Source organism: Camelus ferus, chromosome 5, assembly GCF_009834535.1.
Source record: "Camelus ferus isolate YT-003-E chromosome 5, BCGSAC_Cfer_1.0, whole genome shotgun sequence".
Lineage (NCBI taxonomy): Eukaryota > Metazoa > Chordata > Mammalia > Artiodactyla > Camelidae > Camelus > Camelus ferus.
In genome coordinates, this window is record NC_045700.1 from 21767721 (window position 1) to 21784083 (window position 16363).

General features: G+C 35.3%; 1 protein-coding gene across 2 annotated transcripts in view; it reads right to left on the reverse strand.

The window, feature by feature from the left end:
- LRP1B (LDL receptor related protein 1B) overlaps positions 1-16363 on the reverse strand; it is a 1593459-nt gene that overhangs the window by 704213 nt on the left and 872883 nt on the right. For both annotated transcript variants that reach the window (XM_032479383.1, XM_032479382.1), the window contains exons 8-11: positions 12435-12657; positions 9242-9413; positions 6152-6295; positions 1531-1767 (exon numbers count right to left, since the gene is read on the reverse strand). In XM_032479383.1, the coding sequence (XP_032335274.1) occupies positions 1531-1767; positions 6152-6295; positions 9242-9413; positions 12435-12657 (776 nt within the window). The remainder of the gene's footprint in view (positions 1-1530; positions 1768-6151; positions 6296-9241; positions 9414-12434; positions 12658-16363) is intronic.

Below are 16363 nucleotides of genomic sequence, written 5' to 3' on the forward strand. Positions count from 1 at the left end.
CTAAAAGACAGTAGAGACCATCCTTCATTACCACTCATGCCGTAAATAATTTTAGTCTATTTCTCTGCTTTTATTGTCTCTCTTTCCTCTTTCTGATTCACTGTATACTCCACTGCCAGATTGATTCTCCTAAAATATTTGTATTCACATTTTTCTTTGGATCAAAAGCATTTCCTCTTACCCCTCCAGGATTTTATCCAAGCTCCTTCACCTCTCATTTAAGGTCTTTGGTTTCACCACCTCTCGGGACCCACGTGTCCTCTGTCACTATCACCTGTAAACTAAATCTCCAGTAACGGTCCACTGAATGTTCCCCTCATCTTCTTTCTGGAGCATCTGCTTTCTTGGGGTTTTGTCTTTCTTATTTTTCTCATGGAATTCCTGGTGCTGGAGTATCCTCCTCTCCCCTTTAACATTCTTCCTTTAAGAACCAGACCAAATATCTCCTCCTTCACAAAAAAGTTCCTTGAGACCCCCCACAAAGTGACATCTCTGTCTTCCTGTGTATTCTTATTATATGGACATTCTCCATTAATCACACATTTCTTTGGGCCCACTTTGAACTTATTAAATTAAATGCTTTTAAGCCTTTTTTTGTCTTTGGGAGGGGTGGTGTTTATATTATCTCCAAAGGTAGATTATAAACTCCTTGAAGGCAGTAACCATTTCCGAACTTTGTTTTTCCTAATCTCATAGCACAGAGAACTTCATATAATCAGCATGCAATTAATGTCCCTGAATCAAGGATTTTTAATTTATTTGAGAAGTAAGCAAAATGTGTATCTGAGGAAACTGAGGTCCAGAACCATCAGAAACATGTTGAAAAGTGACTGCAGCCAAGGGTTACTTTGCTTGATTATTAAAGATGTTTTCTATATTATTTTGTCCTTGATTGATTATTCTAAGTGAGGTAATTTATGAAATTCACTGATTTAATAAGGTATATGCATATATATTTACATATATGTATGTAACAAATATGTGTTTGTAAATAAAAAATAGGTATAAACAATTAAAGTTTCTTTGCAGATATCGACATCCTAAGGGCAACGTTAAAGAACTCAATTTTAGAAACTTGTAAAGTAAGAAACAACATACAAGAATCATGATGACAATGGGGACATTGCTATTTTTAACGCACTGTAAGTAACGTGACTAATATTCTAGCGAGAACCAAATACTACAAAAGTCTCTAATGTCCTGTTAAATTTTATGTTCTACCATATAGCATTGTAAACATAATTGTAAATCTACATTTTCCATGAAGATGAATAGATAGCTCAATTTAATTCCTGCATTTACAATGTAGTGGACAACTACAAGTTTGATTTTACAATGAAGGTGTTAATAGGCGGGTATGTAGAAAACACATAGAAATAATGCTAGTGAAGAAAATGAAATTAACCAATATTTAAAAATCAACCATAACTTGGGTTCTGGTTAAAGTTAGTCTGACATCCATTGGATCTGTCCTTTTAAAGGGCTTTGTCCCTGGGCAGTTTGATGTCAGCGTTACACATTGTCACTTACCGTCTTTCAGGATGGTTTCTCGCTCTGTGCCATCTATCTTCTGACGGCCAATTAGGAAACTGGTGGTGTCAGCAAAGTAGATATAATTGGTTTCTGCATGAAAGTCTAAAGCACGAGGGTTTACCAGATTTTCTATAGGGATCATGTATTCATCAGCTATCTTGGTATTCAGGTCCATTCCTCTAACAATTCCTGGGCGTCCTTTCCCATAAAAGAGGAACAACTCATTCTTCGGTCCTGCAGAAGAAAGATTACAAACATAAACAACCAGTGCTGCCTAATCTTCTTTACGCTGCATAATGCCACTGTTTAATTAACTGGCACAATTAGCGGTTTTTTTAAATTCAATACCAAAAATTAAACTCTAAAATATGCCAAATGTATCTCGATGTAAGAAGGCCAGCTAATTGCATTACTTTAATTAAAATAGAAATTACTTCCGTGAATAAGTTATATTTAGTTAATTATTCTTTTGTCTGTAACTGTCTGTATAGCAAAAACATGACACATCATTGGATAACTTGTAACTGTAAAATGGACATTTATTAAAGCATCCGGCACATTTAATTTGACAATTCATTACAATCTATTTAACACATCTGTAGATATTAACTGTAGAATTAATCATGTTTGACAATACTAAAAATTTCAGAGTATCTAAAACAGCCCCCTACTCCAAGTTTGCATCTACAGACTGTCAGAGGCAAACAGATAGGAGCACACAGTAAATATATTACGGTTTGTCTAAACATGTGATTCATTTTTCTAAGTGAAATCAAATGCCAGTTACAGCAACACTCTTTCTTTTACATCTTAATTAGAAATGTTAGAGGTTGATGCTGACTGCCAGCAACTCTGATGTTCAATACAGCCCTTGTCTAAAACAGAACAAAACAAAAACAAAAAACCCAAAACAAAAAACTGTTTCCTGAGTTCAAATGCCAGAATCAAGGTGGCTTTTTCTACAGAACGAATGAACTACTTCAGACTTTGTATGAAAATACATGCAAGACTCTCCAATTGCTAGGGGTCCCTCTACTTAAGCCTAGATAATTTTTAAGAGAATATTTCATATGGAAAGGAAAACATACTGAGTTTTATTAATAAAACTGAGGAAAAACATGACTATTATATTTGTATAACCATACCATAAGAGATTCTTAGTGAGGTAAAATAACTACATTATAAAAATTTGGAGAAAAAAAGGAAAAGAAAAAATAAGTAGTCACTCATAAATTCAACACCCTCAATATAAACTATATTATTATTTTATATATTTTCTTTCTCTTGTTTTCTTTTAAAATTAGTGTTGATGAATATTAAATGATATAAATATTCATAAAATTTTAATATATAAAGAATAAAAATAAAACAAATCTCATGGACCTAGCACAGATCTTGGAAATATTTCCAGAACATTAGAATGCATGCACATGCCCCAAACCCACCCTCCTTCCATCCCAGAGACGTCCAATATCCTGATTATTCTGCTTATTTTTTTTTTTAAGATTTGGCACATATGTTGTTTGTATTTTCTAACAATAGATTGTTTAATTTTGCAAGCTTAAATTGCATGTGTGAATTCTTCTGTGAGCTAGTTTTATTCTTACACTCCTGATACCCATCTATGGTTATTACAATCATTGTTCATTCATTTTCATTGCTGTATCATACTCCTTTGTGTGACGATGTCAAATTTAATTTGTCAAACTATTTTTCTAACGCATAGCTACTTATACAGAAAAGGATACAATTTTATATCCTGATTTTATTCTTAAATCTTAACATTAAAGTTTATGATCTACATTGATTCATCAGATTCATCAAGTCTCACATTCCTTCAGTACGATCATAACATATGCTGATTTACCAAACCATTCTCCAATTAGTTTTATCTTTTCATATTATAATACTGAGATATGCATTTTTTCCAACCTAGTATTTTATACATTTTCTTAGACGATCCCTTAGTATACACTTACAGAAATGGAATTCCTGGGTAAAGAATATTAACATTCCTCTTTTTCACTGACCTCACAGCATTTCAGTGTCTACCAACTTTCAAGAGTATTTTATTTTAAAATACTATTTTACATTATTTAAAAGTAGAACAGATTCATTAAAGAATTAAGTCCTGAATATTTCTTACCAACTTCATATGCATAGATACTTCTTGTAAAATTGGGATTTTAGGTATGTCTTTTAATATGTAACTTTAAAAAATTTAATGACATTTTCTTGTGCCATTAAAAAGCCTTCAAAACATTCTTTCCAATGTCAGCATCATGTTTCCTGCTAGGGAGGCAACATAACATAGTCAACAACCTACCTACTGTAGGATGTTCAGATTGCTTCTGGATTTTTGTTATTATACATATATTTATAATGAATTTCTTCAGACAAAAGTGGGATAATTTATTAAAGGATATTATCAGTTTTGTTTATCATAGGTGTTATCAAATGTCCTTCCAACGGTGCTACCAACTTCCCGTTCTATTAGCCATGCATAAAAAATCACTAGTTTCACCATACCCATTCTTGCTAACACTTAAATTATTGCTTTATTTTTTAACAGATGCTTTAATTGGTAATCGGTAAACCTGGTACTTCATTGGCTTAATGTACGTGTGTGTGCATGGGTGTACACGTTGTTTTATTCAATCATTTTTTTCAGCCATTCAGTACCTAAAGTTTCTTCTAGTGTGTTTTCCTGTACGGCAGACAATCAAAAACTATACACATCTCACAGACACTGATGTAGCCATGGTTCTGGTTTTGATTTAAGTACCTAATATCAGAGGTCCTAGCTCAAGTCTGGAATATGGAAATGAGGCCCCCTCTTGCTATTTCTGCTGAGATTCATTTAACCGGGAAACTGCATTTCCCCGTATCAGGCTTTTCCCTTTGTGTGCACCAAGAGGCAAGGGAGAGGGCGTCTTTCCTTTTTGTGTCGTCTGCCAGTGTCACGCATTTCTGCAGCTGTCAGCTGTGACGCAAGCTTCCTAACCCCTAGATCTGCGCTAACATGGTGTGTTTTTGAAGTTACCATTGCCACTTGTGGCTTCCTGATGCCCTAGCTTCTGACTGAGGCCCATGTTCCAGCTTTAAGTCAGGCTAGTTTGTGGTAGTTTTGAGGAATGTTCCCGAGATAGCCTAGAAGCTGTTGCTTCAGGCATCTCACTGATTCCGTAAGCACCTATCTACTTGCGTTTGATCTTTTCTGCTTAAAATAGCTAGAATTGTTTGTGTTACTATAAATGTAAATAGATCCTGGTGGATCACTACATTCGGGATGATTGAAGCTTAAGCAACTCCGATCGTATGTTGTTTCCCCAAACATGTGTATACATACATATACACACACATATATATGTATGCATAAAAGTACACGATTGTGTTTTTACATGACATGCCATCACTTCCCAAGTGGTAACTGGACCAGTTTAAAGGCTGGTTATACACACAGACACACACACACCTTCTCGTGTCGTGAGGCTTCTGACAAAATACTCTCAATTACCCAGAGGATTTCTTGAACATGAGAGTTGATATCTTTATACTCACAGAATTTGATACAATGTTGGGAGTGAAAACAAAATACTGAAATATGTAGTTTTATCACAGTTGAGCAACTTGGGTTCTTAATTTAAAAGTATTTGTACCATTAATGTTAACCACTTAGTTTTAAAATTATAGCAAACTTAGTGGTCTTCTTTCATAGTCCTCAAGGGTAAGACAAGAAAGTAAGGAAGGTAAAAGAGATGGCAGGATGGTGACCAGAGAGGGAGCACAAACAGAAAGAAAAGGCCATGATGAAACGGAGAAAACAGACACTGTAAAAAGCAGTCATCATAACCTTAAAATTTATGGTATTTCAGGGACATTTAAAGACCAACAGTCTCCACAGGGATGTCCTTAATATTATGTCTGATTCTGAAGGCCCTGAAGACCTTAATTTTCTGCAAAAATTTAAACTTGCAAAAGTCATGTGTGAAAAATATGTATTCACTTATTTAAATAAAGAACAATTAAATTATTCTAACATATTTCAAAAATAAAACAAAGATACGTCTAACTAGTAGATAACAAAACTGTTAAAGAGGTTGGTGTTCAATGGCACAGCTCCAGCTACCTGGAAAATGAGACAGTGAAATGAATTTCACTCCCCAGTGCTGGGTAAGGCGAAGTGTCACTTTACGTGGATTTCTGTTGGACTATACAACACACCTATTACTAGAAGCAACATTCTGGTTCAGAGAAGAGAAAGTCTGGTCAGTCAAGGATTCAGGCTCTTTAGACCAAAAGCATTCTTTAGGGAATTGAAGGATCTTCCTAAAAACCTTCCCTAAAGCATGTTTCCCAAGGATCCACAAATTTAGTGACCCTTCAGCCCAATTACGTTTCTCACTCACATTATCACACACATGCAAAAAGGAGACACAAAACAAAACAAAACAAAAAACAATGATTTTGAAAAACAAAATGGCTAGAACATATCGGCAGGCAAATTTGACCTGATGAAGTCTCATGTTAGTACTGATGTTGAGGATCCTAATTAATACTAAAAACCTTACTCTGAAGCAGTAGCTGCTGGCAAATGTTTGGGTTTTTAACAACTTACTTTTGCATGACCTGCCATCACTTCCCAAGTTGAAGCCAGTCCTGCAGCGACAGGTCCGTGTTTTGTAACTGCTGCTGAGCAGACAGATGTGTGAACATCCCCCTGGCATTCCAGACGGATCCACTTCACAGGCGTGGCTTCTGACTACAACAAATAAAACACAGCACGCTTGAAATTCTCCAAAGACAAGATAATTATGTGCATCAGGATGTTGAAACTTTTCCAGTGCAGGAAGAGGGAATCCTAGCAAAAAATCTCTATACCCAATTATTTAGTATCATAATCAATTGGAAAAGAGTTTAAACCGCATAAAAAAAAGAAAAAGAAAAAAAAAGTAGAGATTTGCCAAAATCCTCCTAAGCCTACATTAAAAAAAAAATTCTGAGAGATTAAATGATTTTATATCAATCTAAACTGTTTACCTGTGAGCAAAAATAAAAGTAGCATTGTTTTTTTTTAGGACGTGCTTATTGTACTTTTAAAAAACACACTTTTCTGACAAACATTAAAACGATACTGTTAAAATATCCCAGGTTAGGTAATTAAGAATTAAAAGGATTTCTCCTGAAATGATCTATTATATGGGTGCTTAACTAGAAGAAATGTCATTTAGTGATTACGCTTATTGAGAAGTGTTAAGAGAAATTTTTTTTTCAATTTTGAGTCCATTGTCATTTGGAGAACCCTACACAAAATGAATTCTTAGTGTGTGCATCTGTGTGTGTGTGTGTGTGTGTGTGTGTGTGTGTGTGTGTGTGTGTGTGTGACTGTAACTATCAAAAAGGGAAGGCTAAGTTTTCTTGTGGAGATTAAGGAATAGAAGGAAGTTTCATGAGTGTAGAAGTTGGAGAAGAAACAAAAAATAAGAAAAGTACCATATGGAGAGGATGAGAAAAAGAAAGGTTAACGAGAAAAAGCTGCAGCAGGAATACTATCAGTAGGATTTTATGTGTTATTGTAATTATATTATTTTTCAGTCACCTCTTACTTGGAATTGTGATCAATAATATGACAATTTTCTTTTAATATTAAAACTCACATGCTTTTAAAAATTGTGCTATGTTCTTTTTGTACTCCTCATTCACTAAATGGAAAGATAACTGAAATGTAGTTTAACTGTTTTTTTCTCCCAGAGTGTTGCTTATATTTTCCAATCTCACCCCATTTCTATACTCGATCACATCTCCTCTCACCTCCTTAGCAACTCTCCACTTTCTTTCATCATTACTTTTACTCTCTCCATTGGATCATGCCCATCAGCATACAAATGTGCCATTATTTCTGCATCATGGAAAAAAATCCTACTTTTAACCTTAATTCCTATGGCAATCTTGCAATGAGCTCTCCATTTCTCTGCTCCACTGAACATCAACACTTTTCAAAGTGATCCATGCTCATTGTCTGCAAATTCTTTCTCAGATCCATTCTACCCAGGCATTCTCTTCACCACAAAACTGCTCTTATCAGATCCCTAGGGCCTTCATGCTGTGAGATCCAATGGCCAGCTGATTTAACAAGCTTCTTCTCAGTCTCCTCTTTTGGGCCCTCCTATTCTCTTTGACTTCTTATTGCTGGGATGTCCCAGCATCCTTTATTTGAAACTTCTCTCCATCCATAGTTACTTCCTTGATGATCACATCCATGTATATGCCAATGATTCCAATTGTTATGTCCGGTCTGGACTTCCCCCTGAACTCCAGACTTGTATATTCAAATACCCCCTTGATAGCTCCACCTGAATTTATGATAGACATTCAAAATAATATGTAAAATTATACTTATTTTCTTTGCCCTATATCTGCCTCAATCTTAGTTTTCCCAGCCTCAAAAATAATTCACTTGCTCAGGCCAAAACATTGTCATCATCGTTGCCTCTTTTTAAAATTTACATCCCACATTAAATTCATTAGGAAATCCTGTTGGCTATACCTTCAAATATATCCTGAGTCTAACTACTTTTCACCACCTTCACTGCTACCATCTTGGTTCAATCCGCCATCATCTCTAACCTTCCACCTTTGTCCTCCACAGCCTACTGTGAATATAGAGTAGCCACATTGAGTCCAGTAAAGTCAGTCAGATCATGAGACTCCTCATTCAATTTTATGTTTTCAGTGAGATTTCCTCTGACCAGTCAATATAAAATTGCAAGCTACCCTCCATTCCTGATACTCATCTGCTTTATTTTTCTCTATAGCACTTATTATCTTTTAATACAATAATTTACTTAAAAAATTATGTCTTCTTTACAATAACGCAAATCTCATAAAGGCAGTAATATTTTGGTCTGTTTTATTCACTGCTGTATTCCCGATAGCAGAATAGTTCCTGGCACAGAGTACATGGTCAATGAATAATTGGTGAATAAATAAATCGTAATATAAAACTCTAATCAGGTTATCTACAGAATTCCAAATTCGAATTTCTGTAAACACATGTATGACAGTACACTGCCTTGTCTAAATTTGTGTTAATGGTTAGATAATTCTCAATCAGTTTTCAAAAGATGAGGGGCATTTGGGTGAATTTGTGTATGTTACATTATTCTATGTATGACTGAGCCTAAATTATATTGATGAATAAGCATCACTAACCTGCTATGCAAAATAATTAGTGTTTTTGAGAAATACTTAGAAACACTGCAGCCTTCTTATTAAAAAATATTTTTTAATTAACATGTGTTCAGAAATGACTGAGATGTTTAGTCAAGAGATCCCAGTGACTATAATAAAACCTGAAGAGATATTGTAAGAAAGTCACCTGATTTGAAATTTGTCTCCCAGAAGGATTAAAAAAAAATTCGCTAGCATTTTAGCTTCTGGGTTTCCTGTGTACACACATCAAAAGTGAAAGCACCTCTCTGCCTCTAAATCTAGCCATCATTTCAACCCTGTGGTTGTAGAAACGATTCACCTGGAACTGAACAGTTTGTCATATAGACTTGGGAAGGGAGCTATTCCATTTTACCATGTAGACATGTACACTTTTGCTATCAGATCAGATATTTATGAACTCTAACACCAAACAAAGGCATATGGACCTCCATTCAATCCACCATTATGAAGGCTATGAAGAAATCTTGTATCTTACCTGTTGGCTGAGTTCTTCTTTGATAGATTCGGATTGCCCGAGCGTTTTCCACTTTAATCAGTGAATGAATATCAGTGCCATTAAATCGATTTATCCTTATGATATTGAAGTTATCAGGATTGGTTGCATACAAATAGTCTTCAAACACAGTTATACCATACAGATGTTTGACCTATAAAAAGGGGCAAAAATAACTATGATTTTTAATTATGCTGCTTTCAATTTGAAAGAAGAAATGATTATTAGTTACAACTGTGGAAATTTCCCATGGTTGGAGAGTCACAAGCATATTACCATTTATTTTATCTCAAATAATTCAACATTTCACTAATTTAACATTTTTCTCTGAGAATAAAACATTACGAAGTAGTTAAGCAGTTCCCAATGTATGTGAGAAACTTTTATTTATGTTTCTTAAGACTCTGAAGAAAACATGTTCAGTTGCTACTTTTCAAAGGCTTGTAAGAACCAAACTTTCAATCATATTTGATAGTAATATGCTTATGGCAGTGTTACACAAAATTTGAGATATTTTTGTGAGCTACTTGTTCTTATAGTCATGGATATATAGAACCTGTAAAAGCATAGCTTTGCCTGTGAAAGGACTGATGAGAAAACTCCTTTGAAAATTCGTTTTTTTTTTAAAACACATGTTACATTGAGACTAATACTTTGCCCCAACATGGAAAATAATAAAAAAATAAAATCACATGCTTGGGAGTAATTGTAAATAAAATATCAGCATTTTAATCAGAAATTGCATTCTTTCAAAAGCCTACTCATAATGACAACAGAACTACTTGCTTTGAGAATAACAATGTTTGCAGCCTTCCATGACACCTTAACAGAAACTCTCCTCCTCGGCAGGGTCTTGGGGATTATGGGACGGAACAGCCACTGTGAGGTCACAGAAAGCTTCCAGTAGAGCAGAAGAAAAATGAGTATATTGATTTTCTCATGTAAAAAGGCATGTGTTAGGCATGTTGCCTTTGGGTATTTCTTGTATTGAACTTAATTTAAAATGGTTCTGGTCCAGGACATGGTAGATCTGTCCATCGATTTAGTGTAGAGATTTTTATGAAAGCATTTGTCACTATTCTTTGGCATTTTATTACACTTTAAGTGCACTTTTAGTATAGATTTGTAATTAAGAGAGTTTGTGAAGGTATGTATGGCTTGACTGTAAAAAAATAAATAGAACAAAATAAGAAATTTTTCTATTTAGGAAATCTTGCCAATTCTGTAATTTAAGCAAAATAATTTGATTTTCTATCCTCCTAGCAGGTGGACTCCTCATTACTGTCTCTGATCCACTAATATGAGATGTTGACTAAGAGAAGATTGGCTTTTGCATGTTGTTTTTGGATGTATTTCATTTCTCCATGTCTAGTCTGGAAATGAAAGACAGGAATTAACGGGGAGAATCACCCTTTGTTAAATTCCCAATAATATATATCTATGTTAGTGTTACTCTCTGGTAAGCGGTAGGAGAGGGGGCGGCATGTGTTATTTACTAATTTTTTTTTAACAGAACTGACATCATATTTGCTAAATATACCTATGACTCAATTTTGATTTGGGCAATACTTTTTTCCTATAAAAATTACAAGCAAGCTGAACTATTTCATTAGTTGCCATTTACTTCATGCATGTTCTGCTGTAAGTTTCAGGCCATCCACCTGGAAGTGTGTGGTTGTGGCACACCCACACTGCTCTCTGCACAACTGCCAATCCACATCCCAGGAGAAAAGGCACGAATTCAGAGGGGGCAACTGGTGAAGTCAGAAAACATGTTCTCACAGTAGTGATCAAGTTTCACTCGCTGCCTCCCTGCTTTCCTTCAGAAATGGACCATGCCTTATTATAAAGCACCTCCACTGTTGCCTGCTCTAACTAACTCTCCCGACAGAGGTGGGGTGAGCTTGGAGTGGCGATAGACCATTCTGCCTACAGGACAGACACTTCAAAAATGTTATCTATGTTGGATTACTTAGTGGCAGACTAAGCATTATGCTCAGGGAAACAGCAAGACATAAGCAACAGAAATGAAATAGAACAGGATAATTAAAAACTGCAGACATTAAAAATCTTTTGAAAGGAGTCATGGGGAAGATCATTGGAATTCCTCATCCCTGTTTCAAGGTTTAAAATTTTAATTATATATGTACGTGGAAAAAGAAGGTCCATGATAATCATTTTACAGACTAGGCGCTCTAAGGTCATAACCAAAGACTGTCAAAGATATCAAGGTTTTTAGGACAGCAGAGGTGAGAGAGAAATAAGCGGCCCCACTTCTAATATTGGACACCCGATTTTTTTTGAACTATCCAGATTAGTGCACTTGTGTAACTGCCAAGGAAGGGGAAACATTTCACTGTTAAAAGCTGCTTATAAAGGAAAAGTATCTTTACAAGATAATTACGGAATATCCGTGCCTTGCATTGCAAAACAAAGCAAAGAGATTTACATATTGCAGCTCCACATGAGACTATAACATGAAATGAGCGCTGTCAGTGAGGTAAAATTGAACTTAAAAAGTATACTAGTGAAGAAGGCTTATCTCCACTTAGAGATCTCCTTTAGGTGTTTTTTGCGTGCTGTTTGCAAAAACTTAACAATTTAGCAAGGAAAAAACTATACAGATGGGAAAATTTTTGACCTTGGTGACTTTCACAAAGCTCTCATTTTAAGAAACACCTGAATACATCGAAGGCAAAATTTAATCCAACCTATTAAAATAATGACGATACTTTTGTGAGCAGGGATCTGCTTTGTTAGCAAAGTATCTCCAATGCCACATGGGACAGATGACAGTTCGGTTTCTTTACAAATGAACTACTTCAATTAATTTTGTGTAAGTAGGTCATAACATCTGTCCTACTGTAATACTTCTTTTTTTACTAGGATAGCATTTTTTGTTTTGTTAGTTGTTTTTGATGTATTTTTATTGGTTTTGCTTTTGTGTGCTTTTTTTATTAGTAGAGGGATGAAGGGAGAGAGGGCACTCCCAGTATTATGAAGCACACTATGAAAAGAACATTCTCTCATACAGGAAATACATCACAATTTTTATGACCCACTGCAGCCTAACATCATAAGACATTTTCAATATTGCACTGTTCAGCCTTCTTCCTAGTAGGATGCCATTCATCTAATTACCTTAGCTGCATCTTTCTAACCAAATTGTACTTACGTGTCTGCCTTGAGTGATAGTATGTCTGTTTTTCCCTTGATAGTCCACTACTTCCACACAGTCCAAGTAAAGGTCTACCCAGTAAACCAATTTGCTGACGAGGTCTAGTGCCAGCGCAGCTGGCTGCTCCGTCTTTGAGTCGATTATCCTTGTTCTGTTCGTCCCATCCGTGTTACATCGCTCCACTTTGGCCACATTCCCATAATCAGTAAAGAAAAGTTTTCTGTTGAAAGAAAAGTAAATGTTAAAGTGGACGGGGGAAAGCATATTCAACAGAACCACCCATAAAAAAGCAGAACTTTTCCTTCTAATTTATTTCAGTGGTTACATCTGTTGGCGTCCCATAACCATTTCCACATAATATCACTCATAAACAGAGAAGTCAGCTAATGAATATTGCAGGGCATTAGGGAGCAAGTTAACTAACAACTGTAAAATTTCCCCAAAACGGATGATGATGGTGGGTTTATTTTTGTATTAGGGGAAATGTTTCTCTAAGCCTCATAGAGCTGGGACACATACACCGCAGGAGACCTGTGGAGTCCGTTTGGAATAAGCTTTGTAAGTGAGCCAAGTCACCAGGCCAGGGCACGTGAGCTATCAGGCTTTATCGTCAACCTGCTTTTCAAATGGTGTGGTAATGTCTGTCTCCTATATAAGCTATTATGTGGAGCTCAGTGATGCTAAGAGTGGCAGAGAATAGCAAACCTGGAATGGAATTAAGCAGATGGAAAAGCAACTGTGCTGTTTGTAGCAATGGAAATAAAACATAAATAATCCCCCCAAACCAGTTCCAAATATCCCCAAATCACAGAATTTCAGAAAGAAAATGCAGGCCATTTCTTTTCATTTTTCTCTATAGATTTTAAATAAAAGGCTGAAAAGCAACGTTGACCTCTGAGACAAGAAATCCTTCTCTGAAGCACTAACAGTGTCTGTCAAAGGTTTAAATACCTCCAACCATTCAGTGTCGAATATTTGATTAGTATTCACTATGTTTAGTAAACACAAATCAATTTCAATTAACCTGACAATATTTTAACAAGATTATCTACTCATGAGAGTAAATTACATTTGTAAATAGAAGACCATCTTCCCTTGACTTAAATACAATCTCAAGAATAATCCAATTTGTAGTGCCTGAGCAATATTAAAATTACCTAGAGTATAGGATATTTGATTTTACAAATTTGGTGAATGAGTTTTTAGTTACTTTTCTCAACATTGTTGCATTATCGAACAATATAGGGTATTTTTCAAGCTAAAGAGTATGATTTAAACTTTAATTTAGCTCTTTCTTCTGGGGGAAGCTTTGACTAATTTTAAGCATTAACACATACCAGTCTGTGACAGTGCAAGCCAGGTTTTATTATGAGTATAGACTTCCCCCAGTATTCCTGAAAGATCAATTTATCACCATAAATTAAAAATTATTTTTAAAGTGACATTCCATTCAGGTGAAGAGCTTTCTAGTCTAGTGAAGAATAAATAAAAGGGCATATGGTGCTATGTTTTATTGTCATGCTAAATGCTCAAACTTCTACTCTGCGCTAGCTCATGAGTTTTCTCTCTTTTTTGTTCTCTCTCTCTCTTTCCTATCACTATCTCTTCCTGCTTCCATCTTTTATCTCTCTATCTCCTCTTTCCTCACTTGTTAATCAACTAGTTCGTTAGTTATCTCAAGTTAAGTGAGATTTACCCAGTTTCCGTCCTCCTTACCATAGAACACTTCCCACTATTTCTATTATAAGAAACTCTCTCCCTCACTTCACACCAAAATGCCTGTCCTTACGTGGTTTCCTTTTCTGACTGGTCCACTTCACAGCACTGAACAGCTGCTGGTGTCCCGGCTTTGGGACAGAGTTGGAGGCTCTGGCACACTATGTATAGTGTGTCATGTATAGACTATGTCAAGACAGTGACAGGAGGTAGGTGACTGAAACTATGTGGTGTTGAAGAGGGAAGGTGAGTCTGGAGATGGGAACTTCTCTGAAGTCATCTTGAGATGACTTAATTAGATGTGGTACAAAAAGGAAAAAAAGGAGAGTGCCAAGACAAGAATCTTAGAGGTGTACTGTTGGGAAAAGATGGCCAAGTAAGATCAGAGGTAGTGGTCAAAAGAGAGAACAGACTCCCAAAGAAGCCTAAGGAAGAAAAGTTTCATAGTAAAGGATTGGAGTGGCTGTCTGGGTCAATTACTTCACAAAATTATTAAAAAAAAAAAAAAAATAATAATAATAATAATAATAATAATATAGATTAGGAAGATGTCACTGAATTTGGTATTTGTTAAAATACTAGAAATTTTTGGTACTTCCGTTTGAGAAGTTTAGGTATGGAGGAAGAGTAAACCAGATAATAATGAAGGAGGTCAAGAAAAGATAATTTTTCCAAGAAGATTTTCAGTAGTACTGACCTATTATTACAAGAATGACTCAAGTGATTCTCAAATTCATTCCAAGTCATAATAAAACTGGTTGAGGTAACTCTCTGTCTGAATAAGCTTCAGCCAAAGTATGAAAAAAGTATATGACTCATCAAATTTTTGCTGTTTTAATGGAAGTGTAAAATCAAAGGAACAGGAGGACTTTGGGTGTGTGAAATCACACTGAGCTAAAAGAAACAGTAAAGAATTTACCATTGTACCCCCAGCACATAGCAGAATAACTAATGCCCAATGGAGACATAAAAGATGATCTTCACACTAAATTGAACTTCCTCAGACTTCAGAATACTGCCTATGGTGAGCTGTGTTCACTTATAATTGAAATGCAAGAAATGGAAGAATTCTTCAGGATAATAGCACTAAGGCCATAAATCTGCACACAATAAATGCTCATGGTCACATGATTAAGTAGATGTTTCTTTGCTTCTTTCAGCACTGTTTAATTTTAGTTTAAAAGTATCTATTACTGTTACAGACAAAAGCTTCATTCCCAGGGCATTCTTTAATTCAGGTATGGTTGTATAAGGATTGATAAACAAAAGCTGAACTTTTAATTATCTAAAACCTAACTAAATTTCATTTGTGATGTAAGTGTAGCTGGGTTGAAAAATCACTCTTTTCTTTCCTATAAAATATTTGTCTAAATTTTAGAACAAGTCAATAGTCCTCTATGAATTTCACTGTCTCATGGATCCTAATAATGACCTGTGAGAGAGAAGTATTCCTATTTTACAGATGAAATAGGCTCAAAGTCCACATGGTTAGCCACTGTCAGAACAAAAACATGAATGTTTGTCATGCCTTTTCTTTTTAACTCATTATTTTGAAATAATTCCAAACTTACAGAAAAGCTGTAAGAATTGTAGAACAAATGTCTATACTGTTCACCTATACTCACCAGTTGATCTTTTGTTCCTCTGACTGGTTCTAGCACTGTCTGAACCATCTGACAGGAAACTGAAGACTTGACCCTCTTCACCTAAAATTTCAGCCTGCATCTCCTAAGTATGAGGACATTCCTTTGCATAACCATAGTATACCTGTCAAAAGTAATACTTCTAAAACTGATACGATACACAGTTTTTATTCAAATTTTGCCTTTTGACCAATACTGTCCCATGTATAAAAAATTCTTTTTTTCCCTAATTTAGAATCCAATCCAATATCATATATTGCATTTAACTGTCCTTTCTCTCCAGACTCCTTAAATCTTGAATGAGTTGTTTTAATACCATATGATATCACTCATATATGGAATCAAGAAAGAAAGAAAGAAAGAAAGAAAGAAAGAAAGGAAGGAAGGAAGGAAGGAAGGAAGAAAGACACTAATGAACTCATCTACAAAATAGACTTGCAGACATAGTAAACAATTTTATGGTTACCAGGGGAAAGGGAGTGGAAGGGCTAAATTTGGGAGTTCAAGATTTGCAAACGTTAGCCACTATATATAAAAATAGATTAAAAAACACTTCTTCCGCATAGC